Raw genomic sequence first — 22,975 nt, forward strand, 5'->3', positions numbered from 1 at the left:
TATAAGAAGATGAAAAAAAAAGGACAAGAAATAATTGTTTTATATAGCATTGACATGACAATAATCTGATCTAATCATGACATCACAAACCCATACCCTTTATTATCATTCGTGATTTTTCACATCATGATGTGAGGATAGAGTCAAGTTTTATGGTTTAGGACTCCAATTCAGGAAACGCGTTAAAGGCGTGGTTGGGATTTCGAAAAATGAGTAGCCTAGGATTGTTAATATTGAAAATAGCACTGCATATAATTATTTACCTTTTCCTGCAATCAGGATATCAAGAAGAGGTTGGAATAATTTTTCGTAATCAACACGCGTATCTGTCAGACCAGGTTGACCTGCAGACCAATGGGTGGTCTGAATACCCCATTGAAGCATATCAGATTTAGAAAAGATACAAGGAAACATCTCCAAAAGGGGACCAAAGATATCAGGGCGTGTTTCTGGTGCAAGTTCCATGTCGTTAATCAGGTAATAGATAGGGTAACGGTGCTCAACATTTTTATGGTAATCCACACAGGCCTTTAGCAATTGATGTCTATCGTTAGAATTAGATAATGGGCCTGAGTTTAAAAGACTGGCTAGTTTAGAGGTTGGTTTGATTGGCATAGCAGCCGAGACTGCTTGGTTAATAGGAATATCACCAAAGATCTCAAGCACAACAGCATCCATCAATTCCTTTCTTGATCGTTCATTTAATTCTTCCATACTGGTAGGTCCTTGTGCGACCAATTTATCCTCTTCTTCTTTTGAAAGTACATTACCATCCACAGCGAGTTTTTGAAGAGTGCCAGCACGGGCATCAAGAGCAACAAGCTTAGAAAGATTCAAGATCAAGGTACTGTATTGGAATCGACCTCCTAATGCTTCAACAATTTTGTCTGCTTGAGCAGTCAATGCAGATAAATGATCAGGCACATTAAATCGTGTCTTCATCATTGCCTTGCGTAATTGTTGCTGAATCTCTGAGGGTGTGGTAGGATAGCGAGCAGCTGAGCTAAGAGCACCAAACTGAATGATTTTAGCGTCCATGGCAAGTAATCGCTCGGTTTCCAATACGAATTTAAGGGGTTCTGTCAGTTTTTCTGTCTTTTTCAGGTGCGATTGAATCCATTGACTGAGGCGGTCTTGATGTTTCATTTTGAGCAGTGCTTCTTCATCTGGGTGTTCCCAATCTGTACCATTTTCTTTAAATGTCATGACATCAACAATGGCCACATCGTCAGGGTCAATGTTGCCTCCTAAAGCTGATTCATGAACACCCCAACCGTGTCCTTGTGTACGCTCAATAATGCGAATACCGTATTCTTGTTGAATGATGTCTAGATCCATGATGCTTGACCAAGGAATTTCAATCCAGTTATTGATTGTCTCACAATGTTCCAACTCAGTTTGCCAGTTCTGTTGGTTGGATTCACATAATGAAAGCAGTGTCGTCTTGTCTTGAGCTTCATAGCGTTTAGCCAAGTCTTCAAATGGTAACCATGGGTACGTGTGATTGATTCTCAGCATAGGTGCAATGATAGTACGCTTTGTTTCGAGAGCAAGACGAAGAGCGTTTCTAAATGCTTCTTGTTGCTCAGGGAAGCCACTGCCACAGGTTCAGTCAAAAGTAAATACATACAAACATACCTGTGAGGAAACCATGATAGATATCGCTCTTCGTTAGGATCAGGTTTCTTTTGTTTCTTAGTTACTGTGTTTTGAAAAGCGGGCGAGTCTTGTTCGAGATGAGGCAATAAAGTTATCGTGGCAAGCACAAATAACACGAGAAATAGAATATACACTACAAGACGCTGTATTCTTATCATAGGGTACACGCGCTCAATAGAGAGAGAAAAGAAAGAAAGAAAAAGAGGAGAGACAACAGTCTATAGGGAGGGGAAAAATAAAGAGAAACAAGGGGAGTTATTTTTTTTTTTTTTAGATTGTTGATCTTTTTTTTGAAATAACCGCTTTTAGTAATAAGCCATTAACCTAGTATTTCTTTATTGCATCTTTTTGTTCCACTTCAGTTACTAATTTCTGGAGTATGTCTAAGGCAGAAAGTGTACCTTGCTCACTAAAATTGACTGCTTCAGACGTGTTTGCTCCTGAAAGCAAAAGCATGTAATCTTTGAGTCCATGCATAGTTGCAAAAGTGGCAATGTCTTTCGTCTTGCTCGAGTGAATATCATAAACAGGTACTTGAGCACCTGTTTCAGCAACCACTTGTTCAATACGCTTCATGAGCTTGTTCGGATAACTACGGACTTGTTTACCCGTGATAGCAGTGGTAATCTTGGTGGATTCTACACCATCTTTCTCGGCATGCAACATGTATTCCCGGTGGGGTGGAGGTGTAGCCGATTCAGTAGCCAACATAAACAATGTGCCAATCACAGCACCGTCTGCGTCTTGAAGGACGCGATACACATCCTCTCCGTGACTTATGCCACCTGCAGCTAAAAGAGGGATAGGAAGATCATGGTTTCGAATAGCTTTTATCAAGTCCGAACGTAACATTGGTTGATGATTTTCACCTGTACCATGCAGAAACGAACCACGATGGCCACCAGCCTCTAGTCCTTGTGCGACAATGGCGTCTGCTTTACGGGTTGAGTCCGCAGGGTCCAATCCGGCCAACATGAGTGCTTCTTGGACCGTGGTTGCTGTGCCAATTAAATACGTACCTGCGTCCCAAAGCTTGTCTCGAAGAGGGTTGGGTAGCATCCCAAACGTAAAGGAAACAACGGGCACTTTGGTCTCTAACAAGACAGCCACTTGTTCATCCAAAGGAGGAGAACGTAGTTTGTATTCGGTAGGAATAGGAATACCGAGTTCCGATCGAATTTGGTTTAATACGTCATCAATATGAGGGCAATGCTCTTGCAGCTCGGCCTCAGTGACAGGTTGAGTAGGGCGACAGAACAAATTGACCGCAAAGGGTTTGGATGTCTTGGCTTGAATGGCCTGAATAGTTGTGCGTAATTGAGAGGGAGGTATCATGCCAGCTCCTAAAGAACCTAGTCCACCTGCATTACTAACAGCAGCTACTAATTCAGCGCCTGTATGACCAGCGCAAGGTGCTTGTACAATAGGATACGTTAGCTTTAAGGCACGAGTAAAAGAAGAAGACCACATAAAGAAAAGAAAAGAAAAAAGAAAGGTTCTCTGCTTCAAGTATTTGTTTGTAAAAAACAAAGTTAGAGAGCCGCCTACCATTTAAGAAACTGTATATCGTCATTAACTATATTTGATGATCTGTATGATTTTGTAGCATAAATCAAGGGACTTTATTAAATATGTATATACACAATGTAGTATTAGGCACCCAAGGTGCTGTTGTTACTAGAGGAAGCAGTGGAACTACCACCGTCAGGATAATAGTAAAAACTGATAGCAATGACAATATAGACAGCAATTAGCATAAGGCCTTCTAGCCAGTTACTTTCACCATCCTAAATATAAAGTGTCAATACAAAAATACACAATGGTAGTGCTTACCATAATCAAATAGTTGACCATAATGACAGCAATCAACAATACAGCAGTTTCATAAATATTAAAATACAGACTCATCTCAACATTCATACCCCAACCAATAATAACCATGAGGGGAGTAACAAGAAGAGCAATTTGCATACTACTGCCCACAGCCACACCTAAAGCCAAGTCCATCTAGAGTGGGGTTAATCCAAAACAAAAGAAAAGAAATAAAACTTACCTTGTTCTTGATAGCACAAGTAACAGCCGTAAGATGTTCAGCAGCATTACCGACAATAGGGAGAAGAATAAGACCAACAAAAGTCTCACTGATATGCCAAAGTTCAGTCACTTCTTCAATAGCAGACACTAAAAATTCTGCACAAACGCCTACAATGACAGTGACAACAACAAGACTATCGTGACAGTTAAATAACACAACGCTTCATATATATAGATACATACAGGGTAACAGCCATCCAAGCAGGAAGCTGAGGTTCCTCTTCTTCTTCGTCATCATCGTGACTAGCATGTCCTTCTTCTTGTAAGACTTGTCGGTCTTGTACTTTAAGACTAGCATGACTGACTCTACGAATATCTGGGCTTGAAGGACCCATAAACTATTTAGGCAAAAAACGCAAATCAATATCAGCCTCAATGTCGTACAATCGAAAATTCCTATTTTTCTACATACCAGATGCTTATGAGTTCTGAGCTAAACAAAAAAGAGAAGAAAGGTGAGTCTAAGGTGACACAAGCCACATCTAAATGACAATGTTACCTGAAAGAGTAAATAAGAGAAATACAAGATCAAAAGAATGATAGCTGTGGCCCTGGAGATGTTGAGAATGTCTTGTGTTAATACAGCAGCAGAAGCAGATTCAGCAGAGTGGATCGATCCATAAAATGCAGCTGGGATCAAGAGTGAAGCAACGGAAATGAAAAGCAAGGAGGCTGATGTCTGTGCAACTGTCTTGTTAAAGTACTGAGCTTTATAGTAATATCCACCGCCCCAGAAGCACATGCCGAGAACAAGTAACAAGTTGGAAAGGATAGAGCCAAGCATAGAGGCTTGGACAACAACAACCAAGTTTTGTGTCAAAGAAATAATGGAGATAATAAGTTCAACAGCATTACCGAATGTTGCATTCAACAAACCACCGATAATCTAAAATTTGTAAGCTTATAGGCTTTATTCCGTCATTTCACTTACTTCGCCTGTTCTTAAAGCAATGTCTTCTGTTGCAAAACCCAAAAGTTTAGCGAGAGGAACAATTGCCAGGAAGTTCATGATAAAAGTGATCGTAGGAGACCATACAAAATGAGAAGCAATACCAATAGGTACAAATACCAACATCACGTTAAGCCATGATGATTTAACAATGGTCATAAACCCATCTTTGGCAGAAATATGACGATTGGTCTTGCTTGATTGTGCTTGGCTATGATGTGTTGAATGTCTCGATAAAAGTGATTTTTGAGGTGTGTTCCCCATAGCAGTGGAAGTTGTAGGTGATTTGTCCATAGTGATAGCAGACGAATCTTCAAGGCCTGGCTGATTACTCATTTTAAGGTATTAAAAAAGTAAAAAAAAAAAAAATAAAAAAAAAAAAAAATAAAAGATACTTTTATAGAAAGCTAATTTATACGCAGTTTATTTTTCCAAACCAGGCACAAATCAGTCTCATCAAAATGATGTATGCGTCTACTGTTTTTGTTTCACTTCATATTCTTTTCTATTTGACAAGTTCTCTACTGTTTGTAATGCATATCTTAAGATCAAAATACTCACCTTTGACTTTCTTTAAGCTACTTTTTTTAACAAATAGGTTGTGATGTAAAAAAGTAAGCATGAAGTCATCTGTGTATATATATTGATAACTTTTTTTTCTGTGACACTTACTCTAAAAAAAAAAACGGATCGACAAAAGTGGCGGTCCTTTCTTTTTTTTTTTTATTTTTCACAAGGATAAACAAAGACGTAACCTATACTTAAACATACGTCAATTATATCTCTTTTCTCGGACATATCTAGTCTTTTCCTTTTGAAGGGAAAATGTATGAAAAAGGACTTGTAAATGCTTTATCTATTTGAAGACCCGAATTGTTAAAATGGCGTCTAGGATTACTTTTCTAGAGAAACTTGTATATACACACTAACGCGTGTTAAGCATATATTACTTGGCAATGAACCAAGTTATGAGGTAGCTGCAAACTAGTCAAATTAATTGCATGTGTGTCAGTTACTTAATATACTCGGTGCTCTAAAGCAAAAGTATGTAGTAACTTTGTCAACAGTCGATATAATAAATAGATTTTTTTTTTTACTCGGTCAACAAGAGAGACAAATCCAACTGATCTCAAGCATATGAGCTGGGTTACTTCTTTGAATAATACATTTAGTATTTCTTTTGAGGCTATGGCAACCACCTATTCATTTCTTTACTTTAAGGCACTATTTAATCATAAAGACTTCAAAAGGATGCTAATTTGCTTTTTCACCAATCAAAAATCATGACCTGCTCAATAAAAATAAAATAAAATACGTTTTTTTCTCATTTGCACACACACACACACAATTATATTCAGTCATGAATGAGGCATGTCGAGCTATAGTTATAGAGTACCTACTTCATAATTGTTACAAGAACACAGCAAAAGCACTATTGAAAGATATGCACGACTTGGATAATTGTTCAAAAGTCAAAGAAGGTAAACAACTATGAACAAAACATAGTGTATTGACTATCCATAGATATGAACAGCAATACTAACAACACTCAACAAAGTAAGTCTTTGCATGTCCCCTTTGGAATACTCACATAGATAGCATATCCTCTTTTAGACATGAAACATAGTGCATGGCATGATATGGACACTAGAAAAGGTATAGAGGCACAGCCAAGACGAGTATTAACATAAGCAGAGATTCATCATGCTATAAGAGAAGGAGATATTGCACACGCATTTGAATTGATTCAGACACACTTTCCTGACCTGATGGAAGCATATAACACACATGCGAATACGTCTCTTCATGATGCTCTTTATCAATTACGCTGCCAACAATTCATTGAAATCCTTAGGGCACAAGGCGACATGGAAGCGGTTCAGTTTGCACAACAGCATATTCGACCATGGCGTAAACTGTATCCTGAAATAACCAACAATGTACTTATTCTGATTGCTTATAATGAACTAGAGAATGATAAAACACGAGAACTATTAAGTCAAGAAAGAAGAGACAACATAGCAGATAAAGTGAATAAAGTGATATTAGGTAATCAATCACTCCAATGTCTCCCAACTCATTTATATATGTTAGAATCAAGGCAATTTTCTTCTTGTACTTCATTGGAAAAGTTATGGAGACAAAAAATCATTGTGCAAGTAGAATTGGATAACCAGCGTAGACAAGAATCATTCAAAAAAGCAACTGAAAAAGTGTTTATCTAATCCACATAGTTTGCCTCTTCAAATAAAGGGTTTATTTGAATATCAAAAAAAAAATAAACTAGATTTCGTTCACAACAAGAGCTATGCAGCACACATCAGTTTAACTGTAAAGACCATATTGTATACACTTACCAGGAGGAAGAGATTGCTTAAGCTTGGCAGCCTTGGACTTGTCCTTGACGACAAGAGTGTAGAGGTAGCGAGAGCATCTGACCTTGAACTTGACAGAATCAGCGTTCTTCTTGATACGTGCGGCTATCGATGGACATCAGTACACAATCAGAACAAAGCAAATACAACTTACATTGAGCATCCTTTCTACGGGCAATTTCAAGGAACTGCTTGATATCCTTAATTTGCTGAGGCTATCATAAAAGATTAGCATATGGTCTGACTGGGTCGATGACAGTTTCCTAGTCAAGTTGATGTGTATATTTGATTGAATCCATCCATCCATCTATTGATGTATCCATCCCTTTCATCGCTTTGATATATGAAAACTGCCATCGACTCTAGTGTAAGATAGGTTACCATTTCGGACGTTATAGGTGTTCGGGAAGAGGGGGATTTTCAATTCTGCATCCTTTTACTTTTTTTTTTACTTTTCGCAAACAGGTATGGAGTTTGAATTGATAACCAATCAGCATGATAATCTACCTTGTTCTGAAGCGTCTTGTTTGTCTTGAAGTAAAAGTAACTATGGGATCTCTGTTGACGTTGGTACTATCTCAGTTTGCGCCTTCTGTCACATAGTTGAATGTGTCTGCCTAATGTATTCCTTTCACTTCTTTAAGTGTATAAAGCCAGTGTCAGAAATTCAATGTCCTACAACTTTTTGCTTCTTTACCATGTATTGTTCTCGAAAGAAGCTGTTATATACAGTACAAAAAACAAGCCATATTTATTGTCACGCGCCTGTATTGGCTTCAACACAACACCACTATAAGCCATTGTTATTATCAACCGGCTTGACAGTGGCTCATCATCATGAAGCCACTGAAGTTGCTTTACCTTCCGTACTTGCTTTTAATGAACAGATCATCCACATTATTCACAACACAGGCCTACCATGGTGGGCTACTATTGTCTCTAGTACCATACTGCTACGTTCTTGTTTGACGTTTCCGATTGCCGTCTATCAACAACAAAGCATAGGCAAGATGATCAACCTTGCCCCCATGGTCCAAAGCTGGGGAGAGACACTCAAGACCCAAGTCGGTAAACAGTCTGTTCGTCAAGGCTGGCATTATACGCGATACCAAGCTGAACTTCAAAAGAGATATAGTCAGAAAGTAAAGGAGATCTATGCGCATTATGGCTGCTCGCGTTGGAAATTGTTACTGTTGCCTTACATTCAGATCCCATTGTTTGTCAGCATGTCACTCTCATTAAGACATGTGGCTGCCATGCCATTGCCTTGGTGGGGACAAACAGCAGAGACACCTGCATCAGGCTTATCCGATGAAGGGCTGGGTTGGTTTATGGATCTGACAGTGGCAGATCCTACCATGATGGTGCCTTTCTTGATTGGTGCAGGTAACCTGATTAATGTAGAGGCAAGTATAATCAGAAGACAATAACAAACTTATGGTTTTATTTAGTTGAATGCTTGGTATGCAAACAAAGCACAGAGTAAGAAGCAAACCATCATCACCAATGTACTTCGAGGCGTTTCGATCGCATTTGTGCCTATTGCAGCACAGACACCCATGGCCATTGGCTTGTATTGGCTATCTTCTGCTTGGTATAGTGTAGCTCAGAATCTTGCGTTTAGACTACCTGCTGTTAGAACTGCTTTAAAAATGCCTTTACTAAACAATAAAAAGCCTGTGGATCATTAGAGATGAAGAATGGGTTTTATTTACAGAAGATGTGAAAAGAGAATGAGAGGGTTATGACAAATTACGTTTAATTTATTGTATACGGATGAGTTTACTGACGAGCAGCAATTTCCTTAGCGGCAAGAGCAGCACGCTTAGCCATCTTGGCGTTGGACTTAGGGCCCATGATACCACCACCCCAGTGACGACGTTCTTCTTCCCATTTGGCAGTGAAGTTGGTGTTGACAGCAGAGACAACAGTGGCCAATTCAGCCTTATCAGCTTCAGAGACTTCAGTCAAGGCAATAGCAGTAGCAGTCTTCTTGTGAACAAGAGTACCGAGACGAGCCTTACCCTTAACAATACAGTATGGGACACCCATCTTACGACAGAGAGCGGGCAACCAAAGGACCAATTCGATGGGGTCAACATCATCAGCAATGATGACCAATTGAGCCTTCTTGGCTTCAACCAAAGCGGTGATGTGGTTGATACCGTACTTGACAACAACAGGCTTGTCAGTCTTGGCAACTTCCTTCTTTTCAGCCTTGGCAGCAGCAGCAGCACGGAGACGATCACGCTTTTCAGCCTTGGATTCAGGTCTGTACTTGTGCAACAACTTGAAGACTTGAGTGGCAGTGTTCTTGTCCAAGACATGAGTGAATTGGTTCAAAGCAGGAGGGACCTTAAGACGTTGGTAGATGATCTTCTTTTGACGTTGAAGACGAACGTATTGGGGCCACTTGACGAAACGAGAAACATCACGCTTGGGTTGAATGTCCTGACCAATGCCAAAGTTCTTGGGAGTCTTTTCGATCAAAGGGTTGGCGGTAGCCTTGGTGGTTTGCTTGCCCTTGATGGGGTAAGGAGCAGGGGCAACCTTCTTGCCAGTAGACTTCTTGGATGGAGGCTGTCATGGAGTGATAAGGGTTCGATCAGATTCAAATTTTACATTAAAATTCACAACTCTGATAAAACTACACTCTAACAAGTTGATATAGAATCAACTCAGCCAGATTTTATCAACATTGTCTTTCCACAGATACAAGAAAGTGTATTGTCAGCGTCCACAATCATGATCTTTTACAAAAGATGTTGCTTTATCTACACAATAACTTTCTCTTTTTTTTTTCTGGATGGAAAGACAAGTGAAGTTTTATACACGAAAAAATAAAATTCAACTTACCATTTAGACGGATGGATGGATCGTTTAAGAAGAGGTGAAAAAGAAAGAAGCAAAACGATGACAAAAACAACAATGTATTTTATACACCACCCTAAAAAAAAATTATCGTGTTACTTGGAGTCAAAGAAGATCCCGGGTCGGAAATTCATGATAGGAGCGGTAGATTAATTCTTCCCGTTATCATTCAAAGAATATATATACTCATTTGAAATACATGTATGGACAGATATGTTGCTCATTTAACAATACCACCATAAACTATCTAAAAATAAAGCAAAAATAAAAGAAAGGGGGTCAACAACCTTATAAACAAATCCAAAAATTAAGCTTCAATGTACATGTAACAAAGCCTGAATTAAAAGACTTGAAGATGTATGTTATGAATCTGATCCGGCAACTAACGAAAATAGATCCTTTAAAAAGAAATGGTAAACTCATTGAGAATTTAACCTAAATTAAAAAAAAATAACTTTCGATATTATCTGGGAAACTCTATGCGTACGCAAGTGACTTTTTTTTTGGGTTCATTTTCACCTGCTGTCAACATGAATTAAATTTTCACTGGTACCTTATACGGAACGAAACGTAACTGGATTACAAACACTAGTGTAACATCTTGGGCTCCATCTTTTTTTTTTTTTTGTATAAAAATCATCCCTTTCATTTCTTCTCACCCTCCTCTCTCTCTTTTTTTTTCTTCTCGTAACCTTAATTCCCAACATGCTTTCTGCCATCACCCGTGCTTCAATCAAGCCTAGCCGTATGGCTTCTCGTGCTTTCATTTCTACTTGGAACGCTGTTCCTCAAGGTAAAGAGCGGACTAGGAACCTTTTTTTTATTCTTATTATTTCGCTTATTCATCTTCCCCGCGTTTTTCAATGAATAGGTCCCCCAGATGCTATTTTGGGTGTTACTGAAGCCTTCAGGAAAGACACTTCTCCCAACAAGATGAACTTGGGTGTTGGTGCTTACCGTGATGATGGTGGTAAGCCCTATGTCTTGACCTCTGTCAAGAAGGTAATGAGAATCCTACTGTTTTTGGTTATTTATAACATTTTATAGGCTGAGAAAATCTTGATTGAAAAGAATTTGGATAAGGAATATGCTGGTATTACCGGTGTTCCTGCTTTCACCAAGGCTGCTGGTGCTCTTGCTTATGGTGATGATAGCTCTGTCATTGCTGAAAACAGAGTAAGTGAATGCATGCCGCGTTCTGTGTTTATTCATATGGTAAAAAAAATAGTTGGCTATCACTCAATCTATTTCTGGTACGGGCGCCCTTCGTATTGGTGCTGAATTTTTGAATGCTTGGTACCCTCATGCAAAGAACATTATTGTGCCTAATCCTACTTGGGGTAACCATATTCCTATCATGAAGAATGCTGGTCTCAACTTGGAAAAGTACACTTACTTTGACAAGCAAACCAATGGTCTCAACATTGATGGCATGTTGGAAGATCTTCACGTGAGTCTACATCTGTATACGAATAGTGTCACTCACGTTTGATTTGAAATTCAATAGAAATCTCCCAAGAACACAATTGTCTTGCTCCATGCTTGTGCTCATAACCCTACTGGTGTTGACCCCACTAAGGAACAATGGGACCAAATCTCCAAGGTGATCAAGGTAAGCAAAACAAACAAGTCTATGGGTTGACATCAACAAAATAGGAACGTGAACACTTTGCCTTCTTTGATATGGCCTACCAAGGTTTCGCTTCTGGTGACTGTACCAACGATGCTTACGCTCTCCGCAAGTTTGTTGATGAAGGTCACCAAGTCATTTTGGCCCAATCCTTTGCCAAGAACATGGGTCTCTATGGTGAACGTGTTGGTTCCTTCTCTGTTGTCTGTGCTGATGCTGAAGAAAAGTCTCGTGTTGATTCTCAACTCAAGATTATCATTCGTCCCATGTACTCTAACCCTCCTATTCACGGTGCCCACCTTGTCCACACTGTCTTGGACACTCCTGAATTAAAGAAAGAATGGCTTGGTGAAGTTAAGCACATGGCTGACCGTATCATCACCATGAGACAAAAGCTCAGAGGTCACCTTGAAAACGACTTTGGATCCAAGAAGAGCTGGAACCACATTACTGACCAAATCGGTATGTTCTGTTATTCTGGTATGACTCCTGAACAAGTTGACAAGATCAAGTCTGAGTGGCACGTTTACTTAACTCAAGATGGTAGAATTTCCATGGCTGGTATTTCTTCTCAAAACGTCAAGTACCTCGCTGAAGCCATTCACAATGTCACCAAGGACTAAACCATACAAAACAAAATAATTGCTGTAAAATAGATGTTTCTTTCAATTCCTTATTAAAAATCACCTTTCATCACAATTCACACCATAGTTTATGATTTCATGATATTTTGTGAAATGAAGCAAATCTAGCTAGATTCTCATTTCGTGTGCGACATTGACTTTCTTTTTCTTTTTCTTAAAATGCTCTTACTCTCAAGCAGTTTTGTTGTTTCTCTTGTACTGTATTTGGTGATACATTTTATTATCAACGCCAAAAGAACCACCAATGAGTTAGTGTCTACACGTAGAGTACCTTCAAAATCCAGTGCTTTTTTAGAAGCCTGCAACACAGAACTCAACAAAACGCCCTTGCCTGTCTTTATTCGCGTGTATCTGATTGGCATTTTTGAGACCATATATATTGCCTTGTGTCAACGTGGCTTATTTAACGCTAGTACAACAAAGGATATCAACGAGCAACAAGTGGACGCGATCGCACGACTATTCCAGGGCAACCAAGCCTTAGCTGTCATCACAGGTGGTGACTCAGGTATTGGGTTAGAGATATGCAAAGTCTTGCTTAAAGCTGGTTTTCGTGTTGTCATTGGTACAGATTGCATGTATTTGAATTAAGCAGGTCTGATTGAATTGGATAGGGACAAGATCAATAGAGACCTGTCAAAAAATCATAGAGGAGCTACAATCACTCACTGGATCTGATAAAGTATCATGTATCCCACTTGATTTGACATCATTCAGATCAGTACGTGATTTTGTAGACCAAGTCAAGTTAATCGCACCCAAGAGAGACATACAACTATTGATTAGTAAGATCACTCTTGTTTGTCTATATATCTCATTTGTGTTAGATAATGCTGGAATCATGAACACGCCTTATACTGTTACAGACGATGGCTATGAATCACAATGCCAAACAGTAAGTGATTCAACAAAAAAAACAGACTATTGACTTGATATGGACAGAATTATCTTTCACCTGTCTTATTAACTCGGTTGCTTTTGCCTTGGATGAACACAAAACAGGGTCGTGTCTTGTTTGCCTCAAGTTCAACTCTCTATGCCATTAATCAATTAAACACTAACTTTTCGTATGGAAAGTACAGACTCAATGGACTTGATCATTATGCATTTAGTAAAGCATGTATTGGTCAACTCGTACCGCGCTTAGCTAAAACGACTCGGGTGCCAATCTACTGTAAGGACAAGGAACACATACATTGTGATCTAATTTTTTTTTATAGCGTATCACCCAGGCACAGTGCGTACTCGCTTATTTGCCCACACAGCTATTTTTAATTTAGCTTTTGTATCGAAATTGTTTGATTTTATTATGCTCTCCCCAAAAGAAGGAAGTCAGACGCCACTTTATTTATGTTTGACAAAGGATGTAGGAGACACGGGTACATATTGGGCAAACAAGCGTCCACAAGCCTTACCTTCTGTTTGGATAAATGGAAAAAAGAATGATATTGAAACTTTATGGAACGATACCTTAAAGAAATGTGGTTTGGAAAAATAAAAAATAAAAAATCGGAAAAAACCCATTCTCCGAGTAGGGAAGATTTCTTCTTTTTTTTTACCTGGACTTTTTTTGTTTTTTTTTATTTTGTTACATAATAATGACTTCTCAATTCTTTTGGAGAGCAGGCAGTCTTCTTGGTACGTGTTGAATCAAGCAAGAAAAGAAATAAGCCTTATTTTAATTTTTATCATAGGTGCCACTGGTTTAGGTTTGGGTGCTTATGGTGCACACGGACTTGCCAAAGTAGTAGGTGATAATCCTACTAAAATCAAGGTATATAACTTTAAGATACGATATAGGCTAATGTGTGTTAGAATTGGACCATGGCCGCTGAATTCCAAATTGTTCATGGTGTTGCACTCTTGGCCTTGTCTTCTATTCCTCCTAGTGTTCGCCGTATTCATCCTGCTGCTCAACCATTGATTTTGAGTGGCACCATCATGTTTAGTGGCACAATTTATTTGCTTACGCTTCAACGTGATAAGTTCCGTGCTCTTGGTCCAGTCACTCCTTTGGGAGGTCTTGCTATGATGGCTGGCTGGGCTGCTCTTTTGTTGTAATTTTTATCAGTCTTGATTGTAAAATAAACTTGTGTCATTCCATACTATATTAAAAATTGATGGTAGGCATATTGACAAGGGTATGCACAACATTCTCTTTGTGTTTCAGAGCGCAGAACTATCTTTTCTAGCATTGTTGTCGATAAACCTACTTGGTGACTCTTCGATTTGTGCGTCAAAGTAACACCAAACGGAAAAGAAAATTTAGCATGTTTATACATACGCGAAATGCACAAGTTTAATAGATAGGGTCTGCCTTAAAGGCAGTCTTCAAGTTTGGCAGCATAATATCTGCAGTAGCCTTTAAGGGGTCACTGTACAAAATTCTATTGCAAGCATCTGCAATTTTCGAAGTCAATATCTCCTGTTCAAAAAGCTGTTTTCTCTTGAGTTTGCTTTTGCAAACCGACCAGAATCGCTCCATCGGATTAAGCTCAGGCGAGTAAGGGGGAAGGTACAAGCACTTCTAGCCTTGGCTCTAAATGAGATTCTGAATGTTTTAATGGTTATGAATAAGAGCATTGTCCATAGTCAAATAATGACCATGAAATTCCTCATGACGACACTACTAACGAAATTGAAGTAATGTACAGTAACAGTGGTACTGTTACTGATCACTTTTGCATTCAAAACTCCTGCTGATTTCTCTTCTTCAATGGAGGTAGTACTCTTGGTCTTCTTACATTGATATTTACAACACCAAAAGAAGAAACGGCTTTTGTTTTGGACACTTTCACGATTGCACTTTTGCCTTCTTTAGACCAAGAAAAAATTCGCTTAAGATTAATATAGAAAGCAGCTTCGTCAATGAACACGCAGTTGTTGGTGAGATCCATATCAGTCTCTATTCGTTTTTTTTACCCATTGATAACGCTCTTCGATCTTTTCAGGGCTGTTTCTCTCCAGAACTCGTTAACGAGCCTGCTTGAAGGTGATCTTACACTTAAACTTAAGAGATTTGTTAGATCCTGTTTTTACTGATATCGAATCCGCCAAGCTTTTCTGTCAACACTTCAAGCATACCATCTAATATAACGGGGTATGTGTTTTCGTCTGCCCATTCAATCATAAAATCCTTATGCTCATCAGTTAAGGTGGGCGGTCTGTATACAGGTCTTCCATTGCCTGTAGCCCTCTGAATATATTCATGAGGATCTTTGTTATTTTTGACCACTCAGCCTTGTGTTGTTCGAACGTTAATGTTGAGAGACGTGGCAGCAACACGAACACTCGTCGCTTTTTCTTCCCTAAGAAAATAAAGCTTTTCTTTTTCAGCATCCTTGTACTGCTTATATACCTTTGTTCTGACAGACGTTTGCTTCAGCTTCCTTCTTAATTTCTTTCTCGGGAAGCTTCAAATTTGTGTATCTGTCGTAGTCTGTTACGCTTTCAACAGGATACATCTTATTTTCAACTTCCATTTCGAATTCAATGACTTCGTTTCCTTAAATGTCATGTTGGCTTTCAAAACCGTCTTCAAAAATAATGCTATTCATTTTCTCAATAAAATGTAGAGAAAGAGAGCTAGAAAGCTACACCATTTTTTTCTATTTGATATGCTAGTTTCTTCTCAGTATGTACCTGTGTATTGAAACCTGTGTACTCAGAGCTTAAAAGTAGGAGTAAAGTAAAATTCGTCAGAAACCTTTAAGGATACAGTTTTTTCCTTTTTACTTCTTTTAAGTGTGTTAAAGGGTTGAAACAAAACGCTCGTAAGACCACAATTGTAACTTCAAATGTTATAAAAGATGCTACTCATAAATTATAAGATACATATAACTTTATTTTGCGCAAAAAAATAAGAATAGCTAAAAAAATATTAGCCATACCTGGGAGCAATGCTATCTTTGTAATAGTTCTTGATCAGGTTCAGATCGCCTTGTGCGAACTGCAGTACATGTCTTAAAGAAAAAGCGCTGCTTTTGCATTCGTGCATTGTTCTGTATAGATCACTGTGATACGCCTCCACCGAGTTAGAAGTTCTTGTTGGATGCGAAGCAAGCAAATTCTTTATCAGCGATTGGCATTTGAAGGTCATACTGCTCACAGCGAAGCACATCCATCATCTCAGCCATCTACAACAACTTGGAACCTGGTGTGGATCAACCCAAGTGTTTCCAAGAAGATGGACTGGGCTTCAGCTCGTCTTGAACGATACATGAGACTCATTCTTTATGCTGGGAGGAACAGCCGAATGGTTGCATACAACCCTTTGAACGCTCTGCATATAATGCATGTAGCATCCTTTCAAGCAGCATATACCTTCATTGATCTACTCTTACAAGCCGCTGCCATTGACACTGTTTTAGAAATAATAGTTAAAGGCATGGAGGAAACCCAGCCGCTGAGCAGCTGAATAGTTCATGATCATGCCCAAAAACTGTTACTTGTTGAGTTTACAGTGTTCAAACATCTTAATGAAATATTTTGCAAAAGTTTCTATATTTAACGAGCCCATTATGGCTTGAAAAAATACGATGCTTTTTTGCATTTCAGGCACGTGAATTACAGAAGAGCAAAGGCATTTCTTGTCATTAGCAACAGCCTTATAGGTAACATCTGTGACGATAGGCTGTTTTGCGAAAGGGAGGTTGTACTTCAGCATATTGTAGACCAAAAAAGCAACCATAAAGGACTTATCATCAGCAACTTGTGTATAGGTGATGTAGCCTTCGTACTCTTTTTTTTATCTCGGCTGTCGCCCAAGAAGTCAGAGTTCTTGCTAATGCCCAAGGATGCTTTGGTAGCATTAAGCTGATATTTTGCTCTATATTGATTCTCCAAAACAGAGATGATTCCTTCTGCCGCTTTGGCGAATTCTCTAGGACGAGATGTAACCCCAATACTTAGGCTTTTTGGTGATAAGAACTTATCATTTTGTACCTTTTCATACAAGGCCTTGTCTTCGTCGCCTGAGAGATGAAGTCTGTTGTATACTGCAAAAGAATGAAAACCCTCACATTCAGCATTGCAGCTAGTAACATCTTTGATATCATCGAAAATCAAAGCGAATTTGGTTTTGACATTGTAGCGTCTATGCTTTATCACTTCCTTGCAATGCATGCATGCATGCCTGGGTTTGTATTTTTTTCTAAAGTATGAAGAGGTCTCATATCTTTATTAAAAAAAAGGGCAGCTCTCCTAATTACAATAAACAGCTCCAAGGCAGTTCTTGAAGCGAGTAGGACAGCCTTTGGCTATTTTTTTTTGTGCCTGCTTGAAGAGCCTAGCCGATGTCAAGATTACATTTGAAAAATGCTGTTTCGTTTCCATTGAGAAGCTCAATATCGACAGACTTGAAATGCTTTCCATCGGGAAATTGCTTCTTAAAATAGTTTTTCTTGTGATATTCAGTATCTGTTGACATTTTGTTTATTTTACTTTGAAAGAATATAGTGCAAAGAATTTGTACTTTAGCGGCTTAGTCCATCCAATTGAAACTTCGAGTACACAGGTTTTATACAGCACCTCACAAGCTTCAATTACTTTATTTTTTTCTCAATGGTTAAAGACAGCATGTTATGTGTCTTTTTAATCGTGAATTTTGTTCTGTTCATTGGAACAACTAAAAAAACTGTCTCTATTGCTTAGTCATAAAGCAGTATATTGTATATTAATATGATTATTGTAGGTTTTTTTTCTTATTGCCATATGAGCAAAATATAATAAGCAACTAAGTCCATAAGTCATTCATTTCTAAAAACTGATAATAACTGCAATTCAGACATTTAATATATGATATAAGTCAGTAAATCATTTTAGCGGAATATTTGCCAACAGAACTGATAAGCCCTTGATGAAGAGGTCAACAGCTCTTGGATTATTGGTCTTGCTTTTACTGTTAACATTAGCATTTCATACTTCAGCTTTGGGTATTTCTCTATATGGTTCCTGGGCTCTAAATCAAACAAAGACAATACATTACTATGTTATTTTTTACAAAAGAAAAATTTAGCCGTTGTTGACATTGCCATTGCCCCCTCTTGCAAGTCTGAAAAATACACTGAAGATTTGTTGTTGACATCTCTTTTGATGCCTATTCCACCCTACAATAAACATATACTACTTTAGGGCTGCTTGTGGAAGAAAAGCAAGCACACATAATTTTTGCTTTACAGCTGGCAAACAAACCATGGCTCCAAATTTCTCCATTTGCTCTTGGTGATGCTTGTAACCAGCGAAAGGACCCTTGCGAATATTTGGATGGATGTGGCGTAGGGCTCTTTAACTCTCTTTCTTGGGTCTCCCAATTGCCTTGCCAGGAAGAGGAGAACCAGTTTCGTTGATGCGTTTAATGCAATCGTCGACCATGTTTCTTTTCATACCTACGATCTCTGCAATACGTTCAGCAGATTTGACCTCTTTTTGAAAATAATAACGACCCCAGTACTGATGTTCTTCGTACATTTTGTAAAATTCACAAGCGTGGCTTGTAGCATTAGCGGTTGTTGAGGTAGATTGCATTATGAGAATAGAGAGAAATGGTTCTTTCAGTATTAGTGTTACCTTAATTTTTTTTTAAAAATTTCCAGAACTTAATTAGTAGGGCAGCGTTTTACCCCTTTTTTTCTGTTCCTACTTCAAGAGCCCAACCAATGTCCAAGCTACGCTTCGAGAATGTCTTCTCTAATCCATTGCAAGGTTCTATATCAAAAGTTTTGAAATGCTGGTCGTTAGGATAAAGTTTTTTTTTGAAGTAGTTTAATTTGCGGTATTCTTTATTTGTCAAGATATCAAGAAACTGATTGTAAGAGAATATAAGGCAAAGGGGATCAGAAAGTGTAAGATGTCATTTATGTCTCAGTGGCTTGTTTCTATGCATCCAAATTCCAGGTATACGAGTTTTGGTATACGGGTTTTATACGGCACCGCTTCGATATCGAGCTTTTGCTGAGAACTGCTTAAAGACGCAGTCTACTGCTGAAGTTTTGAGAAAATGTGCAAAAATGCTTATGAAGTTTTTCGCTCATATCTTCTCATTTCTATAGTACAAGTAGCAAGTAAACATATCTATCAAGATTTAAAGCATTTGGTGGCCATTTTGAGTATGTAAACTTATCAATAGCTCTATTTCTCATTTTTTAGAATCAAAAAGAAGCTCAAAGAGTTTCTAAGTTGATGATTTTTACGAGTAATACCTTTTGTATTTGAACAGCTTTAGGTCATTTTGAACATGTCGCCCCCATTTTTTTTTATTCAAGTCGATTTTAAAAGCACAGTGTATGTCTAGACTCTAACCATCATCATAATTTCTCTCTAGGCATACTTCTTGGCTTTCTGAATAGCATTAGTTGTTTTCCTTGATATGTAATTTATCCTCTCTATAAATCAGAGTCAAGATATAATAAGGAACAATTGCTAGAAATTTATGTTTGCATGAAATAGTAGATTAGTTTTTCACAAGACAAAATGTCATTGATTTCATTAAACTATGCACTTTCTATAATCGAGACATTTGCCACTCTTTTTGATGTATTGCTTGAAATAATGAAGGGATTATAGCCATGAAAACAACTGACAAATACATAATGTTGCGTAACTGCACAAAAGGAACATAAAGTACATTAATGCATTGTCAGATCTGCAAGTTAACCATTGATAAGATCTATGAATAGCTTCATGTCTTCTTTTCGCTCAAAGAGAAAAAAAAAGAATGATTCTTTATTCTATATACAACTAATAATCATTTCCTTTCGATCTTCTGTCGCTCTTTTTCTGTGAATGCTTCTTTTTAAATTCCTTTCTGTGCTTATCTTCTACTTGTTTCCTATATAAATGGTTAGTTTTATACACAACAATGGTTTGCTTACAGTTGTTTGATGCGCTCTAAAGTAACTTGATCTGGTTCTTTCGTTACTGCTACTGAATGCTTGATCACATCCACTAATTTATCATAACAATCTTGGATATTCTTTGCTTGTGATCGTGTCTTGTCAGAAGTAATAATCAGTTCATTGTGTTTACTCTTCCTTAAATGCGTCGAACTCTTGATTTTTTGTTTTGCATAATCAGGTAGCCAGTCTGCTTTAGATAGTGATAGACGCAAGTCTACCTTTGTATTCACTAGCGAGTGTAAACAAACCTTGTTTGCTTTGAGATCTACTTGCCTTTATTCACGTTTTGTCCACCAGGACCACTGCTTTTACTAAACGAGATCGAAACGTGCTCATGAGGTATACTGCTCTGCTTAAACCTTTTTTGCCACTCGTTAGCTTCTTGATAACTCCATGGCTTTGTGGCGTAAAAACGACGTACTATTCTTGTAAGGTTACTCATGATATGACGAAAAGGTTTACGTATTTTCTCTAGAGTATGATTGGGTCAATAGAATTTTATCTCGATCATTGAATAGCTCTCAGGATTTGTTCAAGGCAAAACAGCACATTTGATTGGATAATCTGAGTCAATAGCTACGGTATAAAAGGGAACCCCTAAGAATTTTTTTTTTTTCGACTCTATTCTTTATCAGATTTTTTTTTTTTATATATATGACAAACAGTTCAACAACTTCAACTGAGAAATTATTATCAGCATGTGGTGGTGCACTAGTGACCTCTATTATGGTCACACCTATGGATGTTGTAAAAATGAGAATGCAGACACAAACCATATCACCCAAGGCAGTGTGCTGTTTGACATTGAATAACTGTCTTTATTCCATCAAACATGGTATTCAATACAACAGAATCACTCGGAGTGGAGCATTGTCAACTTTATATGAATGCAATTCTGCAGTCACTACTAACATGAACAGTACTGCATTCAAGGGTACTTTTGTAAGATTTAATTCTACCCGATCTCTTTTTTTTTTTTGACTCATAATTTTTTTTTCTAAGGATGGACTTTACAAAATATTCAAATATGAAGGTCCTACTGCCTTATGGAAAGGATTGTCACCTGCTATGCTCATGTCTGTCCCTGCAAATGTAATCTATTTTGTAGGCTATGATTACTTGAAAGAAGCTATTCAGCCTTCCATGTCAACCTACAAAGATTATTCGCCTTTAGTTGCTGGTGCATTTGCTCGAACCATTGCAGTAACTATGATCTCTCCTATTGAACTGTTTAGAACGAGACTTCAGGCTACTACTGGTGTTCATGATTTTGGATGTATGTAACCTTTATGCTTCATTATTTCAGCATGCTCATATTATCAATATAGACGTATTGGACGGTGTAAAAAAGATGGTGGCACAAGGCGGCTTAAAGGCTTTATGGAGAGGTCTGCCCCCTACTCTATGGCGAGATGTTCCATTTTCAGCTATCTACTGGATGGGTTATGAAGAATGCAAGCGTCATTTTGAACTCAATTATGATTTTGGTGAATTAAATGTTGCTTTTCTTTCTGGTGCTTTGTCTGGCATGGTAAGGAGATATATATTTATGTATACATACATGTGTTGATTGTATCCTAGTTTGCAGCTGCCATTACAACACCCTTTGATGTAGCAAAGACAAGAAGACAAGTTGATGCTGGAAAAGGTAATCTTTGCACCTATCAAAACGTATACTGACATATCATAGACAAATCCACCTTAGTAGACTCCAAAGTACCTGGTATCCTTAAACAAATCTATACCGAAGAAGGATTCCGAGGTCTGTTTAGAGGCATTACTCCTAGAATGGCCAAGATTGGACCTTCTTGTGCAATCATGATTAGTAGTTATGAAATGGGCAAGGTTTTCTTTTCAGAACAACATTAGATATATCATTGCATCTTCTCTCTGTATATAGCTCAAATACCCTCTCGTATCTTTAGAGAATAAAGCGATTTTTGTATAGATGCACTCTTTTATATATATACAATCACAACTTTAAGCTACAATCCATGGCTTCCAGCCAACTCTCATCACTCTGACTGCCCAAGCAAGTAATCCAACAAATACCATCAAGACACCACCAAAATAACCAAACATGGCTGCAAATGCCCAGGTACTAGCTGGATTCGTTACTGTGAGCCAGACAGCTAAACACATCACATCAGTGAGTGTAGTGGCGATAAATGTCATGTTGGCTATTCCTACATAGTCACTAATCAGACCACTTGTAATTTTACCGATAATCATGACACCTGAAATAATAGCAGACATGTTGGTTCCAATCCAAGGATCCAGTCTCAAATAGTCGGCATAAGCTTATTTTAAAGGATGAGCACAAGCAATAAACATTAACATATGACATATCTGGTAAAAAAACTTGAGGGTACCTATATATATATAATAAACTGGATGGCAAACAATAGCACAAACTGAACATTCTTAATGGACTCAGATCAAACATGCGAATGTCAGCCACTTGAGGTGGATTCAAAGGTCTTACTGTACATACAGAAATAATCAAGAGTACAAGAGAAACAAGCCCGACAATACGAAGTGCCCATTGATATCCGAAATGATCTATTGCAACTTGTATCACGTTGGAAAGAATAAGACCGTCAAACCCTGAGCCTGAGACGACAATGCCTACACTAAATCCTCGTCGTTTGGAAAACCATTGTTGAGCAGCACTCACACAGGGAAGCCATACTAGGCTTGGACCCACGCCCATCAACGCCCCCTGGGTCAAATACGAATGCCAGATCTGATCAAGGTTTAGTCGTGTCATACCATTGTCAGATATCTTACTTGGGTAGCAATACTCGCGAGCATTACACTCACTGTCTATAACAGCAGTGCTGCCACAAGCACTCATT

At 38.2% G+C, this 22,975-nt stretch overlaps 13 protein-coding genes across 13 annotated transcripts; 6 read left to right on the forward strand and 7 right to left on the reverse strand.

The window, feature by feature from the left end:
- Nucleotides 1–8: 8 nt before the first annotated feature.
- B0P05DRAFT_549686 (uncharacterized protein) lies at nt 9–1,931 on the reverse strand. Its single transcript, XM_051579162.1, has 3 exons — nt 1,639–1,931; nt 264–1,597; nt 9–218 (listed from the first exon to the last, which is right to left on the reverse strand). The coding sequence occupies exons 1-3, from the start codon at nt 1,815–1,817 to the stop codon at nt 151–153; spliced, it is 1,581 nt and encodes a 526-aa protein (XP_051432913.1). The 5' UTR covers nt 1,818–1,931; the 3' UTR covers nt 9–150.
- Nucleotides 1,932–1,944: 13 nt separating this feature from the next.
- B0P05DRAFT_549687 (2-nitropropane dioxygenase) lies at nt 1,945–3,203 on the reverse strand. The gene has a single exon (XM_051579163.1). It carries the CDS (start codon nt 3,127–3,129, stop codon nt 1,984–1,986), a length of 1,146 nt encoding a protein of 381 aa, XP_051432914.1. The 5' UTR covers nt 3,130–3,203; the 3' UTR covers nt 1,945–1,983.
- B0P05DRAFT_549692 (calcium/proton exchanger) lies at nt 3,103–5,158 on the reverse strand. The gene is made up of 8 exons (XM_051579164.1): nt 5,123–5,158; nt 4,685–5,042; nt 4,253–4,639; nt 4,166–4,186; nt 3,937–4,091; nt 3,713–3,887; nt 3,493–3,666; nt 3,103–3,446 (listed from the first exon to the last, which is right to left on the reverse strand). The coding sequence occupies exons 2-8, from the start codon at nt 5,036–5,038 to the stop codon at nt 3,312–3,314; spliced, it is 1,401 nt and encodes a 466-aa protein (XP_051432915.1). The 5' UTR covers nt 5,039–5,042; nt 5,123–5,158; the 3' UTR covers nt 3,103–3,311.
- Nucleotides 5,159–5,973: 815 nt separating this feature from the next.
- On the forward strand, nt 5,974–7,086 carry B0P05DRAFT_180226 (CTLH/CRA C-terminal to lish motif domain-containing protein). Its single transcript, XM_051573158.1, has 5 exons — nt 5,974–6,183; nt 6,317–6,358; nt 6,398–6,751; nt 6,797–7,010; nt 7,060–7,086. Exons 1-4 carry the CDS (start codon nt 6,063–6,065, stop codon nt 6,925–6,927), a joined length of 648 nt encoding a protein of 215 aa, XP_051432916.1. The 5' UTR covers nt 5,974–6,062; the 3' UTR covers nt 6,928–7,010; nt 7,060–7,086.
- B0P05DRAFT_588981 (60S ribosomal protein L38) lies at nt 6,986–7,574 on the reverse strand (the record flags this gene model as incomplete). Its single annotated transcript, XM_051582702.1, has 4 exons — nt 6,986–7,008; nt 7,060–7,182; nt 7,232–7,292; nt 7,530–7,574. 4 exons carry the CDS (start codon nt 7,572–7,574, stop codon nt 6,986–6,988), a joined length of 252 nt encoding a protein of 83 aa, XP_051432917.1.
- On the forward strand, nt 7,486–8,781 carry B0P05DRAFT_549698 (60Kd inner membrane protein-domain-containing protein). Its single transcript, XM_051579165.1, has 3 exons — nt 7,486–7,714; nt 7,775–8,483; nt 8,529–8,781. Exons 1-3 carry the CDS (start codon nt 7,698–7,700, stop codon nt 8,766–8,768), a joined length of 966 nt encoding a protein of 321 aa, XP_051432918.1. The 5' UTR covers nt 7,486–7,697; the 3' UTR covers nt 8,769–8,781.
- On the reverse strand, nt 8,765–10,360 carry B0P05DRAFT_549702 (50S ribosomal protein L30e-like protein). Its single transcript, XM_051579166.1, has 2 exons — nt 9,934–10,360; nt 8,765–9,657 (listed from the first exon to the last, which is right to left on the reverse strand). Exons 1-2 carry the CDS (start codon nt 9,934–9,936, stop codon nt 8,860–8,862), a joined length of 801 nt encoding a protein of 266 aa, XP_051432919.1. The 5' UTR covers nt 9,937–10,360; the 3' UTR covers nt 8,765–8,859.
- A 230-nt stretch (nt 10,361–10,590) lies between these two features.
- On the forward strand, nt 10,591–12,277 carry B0P05DRAFT_549704 (aspartate aminotransferase). Its single transcript, XM_051579167.1, has 6 exons — nt 10,591–10,741; nt 10,820–10,950; nt 10,996–11,124; nt 11,177–11,398; nt 11,456–11,560; nt 11,605–12,277. The coding sequence occupies exons 1-6, from the start codon at nt 10,654–10,656 to the stop codon at nt 12,199–12,201; spliced, it is 1,272 nt and encodes a 423-aa protein (XP_051432920.1). The 5' UTR covers nt 10,591–10,653; the 3' UTR covers nt 12,202–12,277.
- A 24-nt stretch (nt 12,278–12,301) lies between these two features.
- Nucleotides 12,302–13,787, forward strand: B0P05DRAFT_549710 (uncharacterized protein). The gene is made up of 5 exons (XM_051579168.1): nt 12,302–12,787; nt 12,837–13,007; nt 13,050–13,117; nt 13,165–13,396; nt 13,443–13,787. The coding sequence occupies exons 1-5, from the start codon at nt 12,382–12,384 to the stop codon at nt 13,718–13,720; spliced, it is 1,155 nt and encodes a 384-aa protein (XP_051432921.1). The 5' UTR covers nt 12,302–12,381; the 3' UTR covers nt 13,721–13,787.
- Nucleotides 13,788–13,790: 3 nt separating this feature from the next.
- On the forward strand, nt 13,791–14,370 carry B0P05DRAFT_549717 (uncharacterized protein). Its single transcript, XM_051579169.1, has 3 exons — nt 13,791–13,860; nt 13,917–13,996; nt 14,038–14,370. The coding sequence occupies exons 1-3, from the start codon at nt 13,821–13,823 to the stop codon at nt 14,281–14,283; spliced, it is 366 nt and encodes a 121-aa protein (XP_051432922.1). The 5' UTR covers nt 13,791–13,820; the 3' UTR covers nt 14,284–14,370.
- Nucleotides 14,371–20,089: 5,719 nt separating this feature from the next.
- B0P05DRAFT_580380 (uncharacterized protein) lies at nt 20,090–20,559 on the reverse strand (the record flags this gene model as incomplete). Its single annotated transcript, XM_051582014.1, has 2 exons — nt 20,090–20,346; nt 20,391–20,559. 2 exons carry the CDS (start codon nt 20,557–20,559, stop codon nt 20,090–20,092), a joined length of 426 nt encoding a protein of 141 aa, XP_051432923.1.
- A 212-nt stretch (nt 20,560–20,771) lies between these two features.
- B0P05DRAFT_573205 (mitochondrial carrier domain-containing protein) lies at nt 20,772–21,986 on the forward strand (the record flags this gene model as incomplete). Its single annotated transcript, XM_051581490.1, has 5 exons — nt 20,772–21,059; nt 21,120–21,393; nt 21,446–21,648; nt 21,699–21,765; nt 21,808–21,986. 5 exons carry the CDS (start codon nt 20,772–20,774, stop codon nt 21,984–21,986), a joined length of 1,011 nt encoding a protein of 336 aa, XP_051432924.1.
- Nucleotides 21,987–22,071: 85 nt separating this feature from the next.
- Nucleotides 22,072–22,523, reverse strand: B0P05DRAFT_549733 (uncharacterized protein; the record flags this gene model as incomplete). Its single annotated transcript, XM_051579170.1, has 1 exon — nt 22,072–22,523. A coding segment is annotated over exon 1 (271 nt), but the record flags the coding sequence as incomplete, so codon positions are not given.
- Nucleotides 22,524–22,975: the final 452 nt, after the last annotated feature.

This window comes from Gilbertella persicaria, assembly GCF_025201335.1.
Source record: "Gilbertella persicaria strain CBS 190.32 chromosome Unknown B0P05scaffold_31, whole genome shotgun sequence".
In the NCBI taxonomy this organism is placed as follows: domain Eukaryota; kingdom Fungi; phylum Mucoromycota; class Mucoromycetes; order Mucorales; family Choanephoraceae; genus Gilbertella; species Gilbertella persicaria.

Coding starts and splice junctions, on each gene's coding strand:
- B0P05DRAFT_549686 (XM_051579162.1), bottom strand. CDS start 1,817: ATGATAAGAATACAGCGTCTTGTAGTGTATATTCTATTTCTCGTGTTA. Junction 1,598..1,638: donor CTATCATGGTTTCCTCACAG/GTATGTTTGTAT, acceptor AACCTGTGGCAG/TGGCTTCCCTGAGCAACAAG. Junction 219..263: donor TATCCTGATTGCAGGAAAAG/GTAAATAATTAT, acceptor TAACAATCCTAG/GCTACTCATTTTTCGAAATC.
- B0P05DRAFT_549687 (XM_051579163.1), bottom strand. CDS start 3,129: ATGTGGTCTTCTTCTTTTACTCGTGCCTTAAAGCTAACGTATCCTATT.
- B0P05DRAFT_549692 (XM_051579164.1), bottom strand. CDS start 5,038: ATGAGTAATCAGCCAGGCCTTGAAGATTCGTCTGCTATCACTATGGAC. Junction 4,640..4,684: donor TTGCTTTAAGAACAGGCGAA/GTAAGTGAAATG, acceptor TACAAATTTTAG/ATTATCGGTGGTTTGTTGAA. Junction 3,667..3,712: donor CTTGTGCTATCAAGAACAAG/GTAAGTTTTATT, acceptor ACCCCACTCTAG/ATGGACTTGGCTTTAGGTGT.
- B0P05DRAFT_180226 (XM_051573158.1), top strand. CDS start 6,063: ATGAATGAGGCATGTCGAGCTATAGTTATAGAGTACCTACTTCATAAT. Junction 6,359..6,397: donor TGATATGGACACTAGAAAAG/GTATAGAGGCAC, acceptor TAACATAAGCAG/AGATTCATCATGCTATAAGA. Junction 6,752..6,796: donor AGTGAATAAAGTGATATTAG/GTAATCAATCAC, acceptor TATATATGTTAG/AATCAAGGCAATTTTCTTCT.
- B0P05DRAFT_549698 (XM_051579165.1), top strand. Junction 8,484..8,528: donor GTAACCTGATTAATGTAGAG/GCAAGTATAATC, acceptor GGTTTTATTTAG/TTGAATGCTTGGTATGCAAA.
- B0P05DRAFT_549704 (XM_051579167.1), top strand. CDS start 10,654: ATGCTTTCTGCCATCACCCGTGCTTCAATCAAGCCTAGCCGTATGGCT. Junction 10,742..10,819: donor TTGGAACGCTGTTCCTCAAG/GTAAAGAGCGGA, acceptor TTCAATGAATAG/GTCCCCCAGATGCTATTTTG. Junction 11,561..11,604: donor AAATCTCCAAGGTGATCAAG/GTAAGCAAAACA, acceptor TCAACAAAATAG/GAACGTGAACACTTTGCCTT.
- B0P05DRAFT_549710 (XM_051579168.1), top strand. CDS start 12,382: ATGCTCTTACTCTCAAGCAGTTTTGTTGTTTCTCTTGTACTGTATTTG. Junction 12,788..12,836: donor TGGTTTTCGTGTTGTCATTG/GTACAGATTGCA, acceptor TGAATTGGATAG/GGACAAGATCAATAGAGACC. Junction 13,397..13,442: donor GACTCGGGTGCCAATCTACT/GTAAGGACAAGG, acceptor TTTTTTTTATAG/CGTATCACCCAGGCACAGTG.
- B0P05DRAFT_549717 (XM_051579169.1), top strand. CDS start 13,821: ATGACTTCTCAATTCTTTTGGAGAGCAGGCAGTCTTCTTG. Junction 13,861..13,916: donor GAGAGCAGGCAGTCTTCTTG/GTACGTGTTGAA, acceptor TTTTTATCATAG/GTGCCACTGGTTTAGGTTTG. Junction 13,997..14,037: donor ATAATCCTACTAAAATCAAG/GTATATAACTTT, acceptor AATGTGTGTTAG/AATTGGACCATGGCCGCTGA.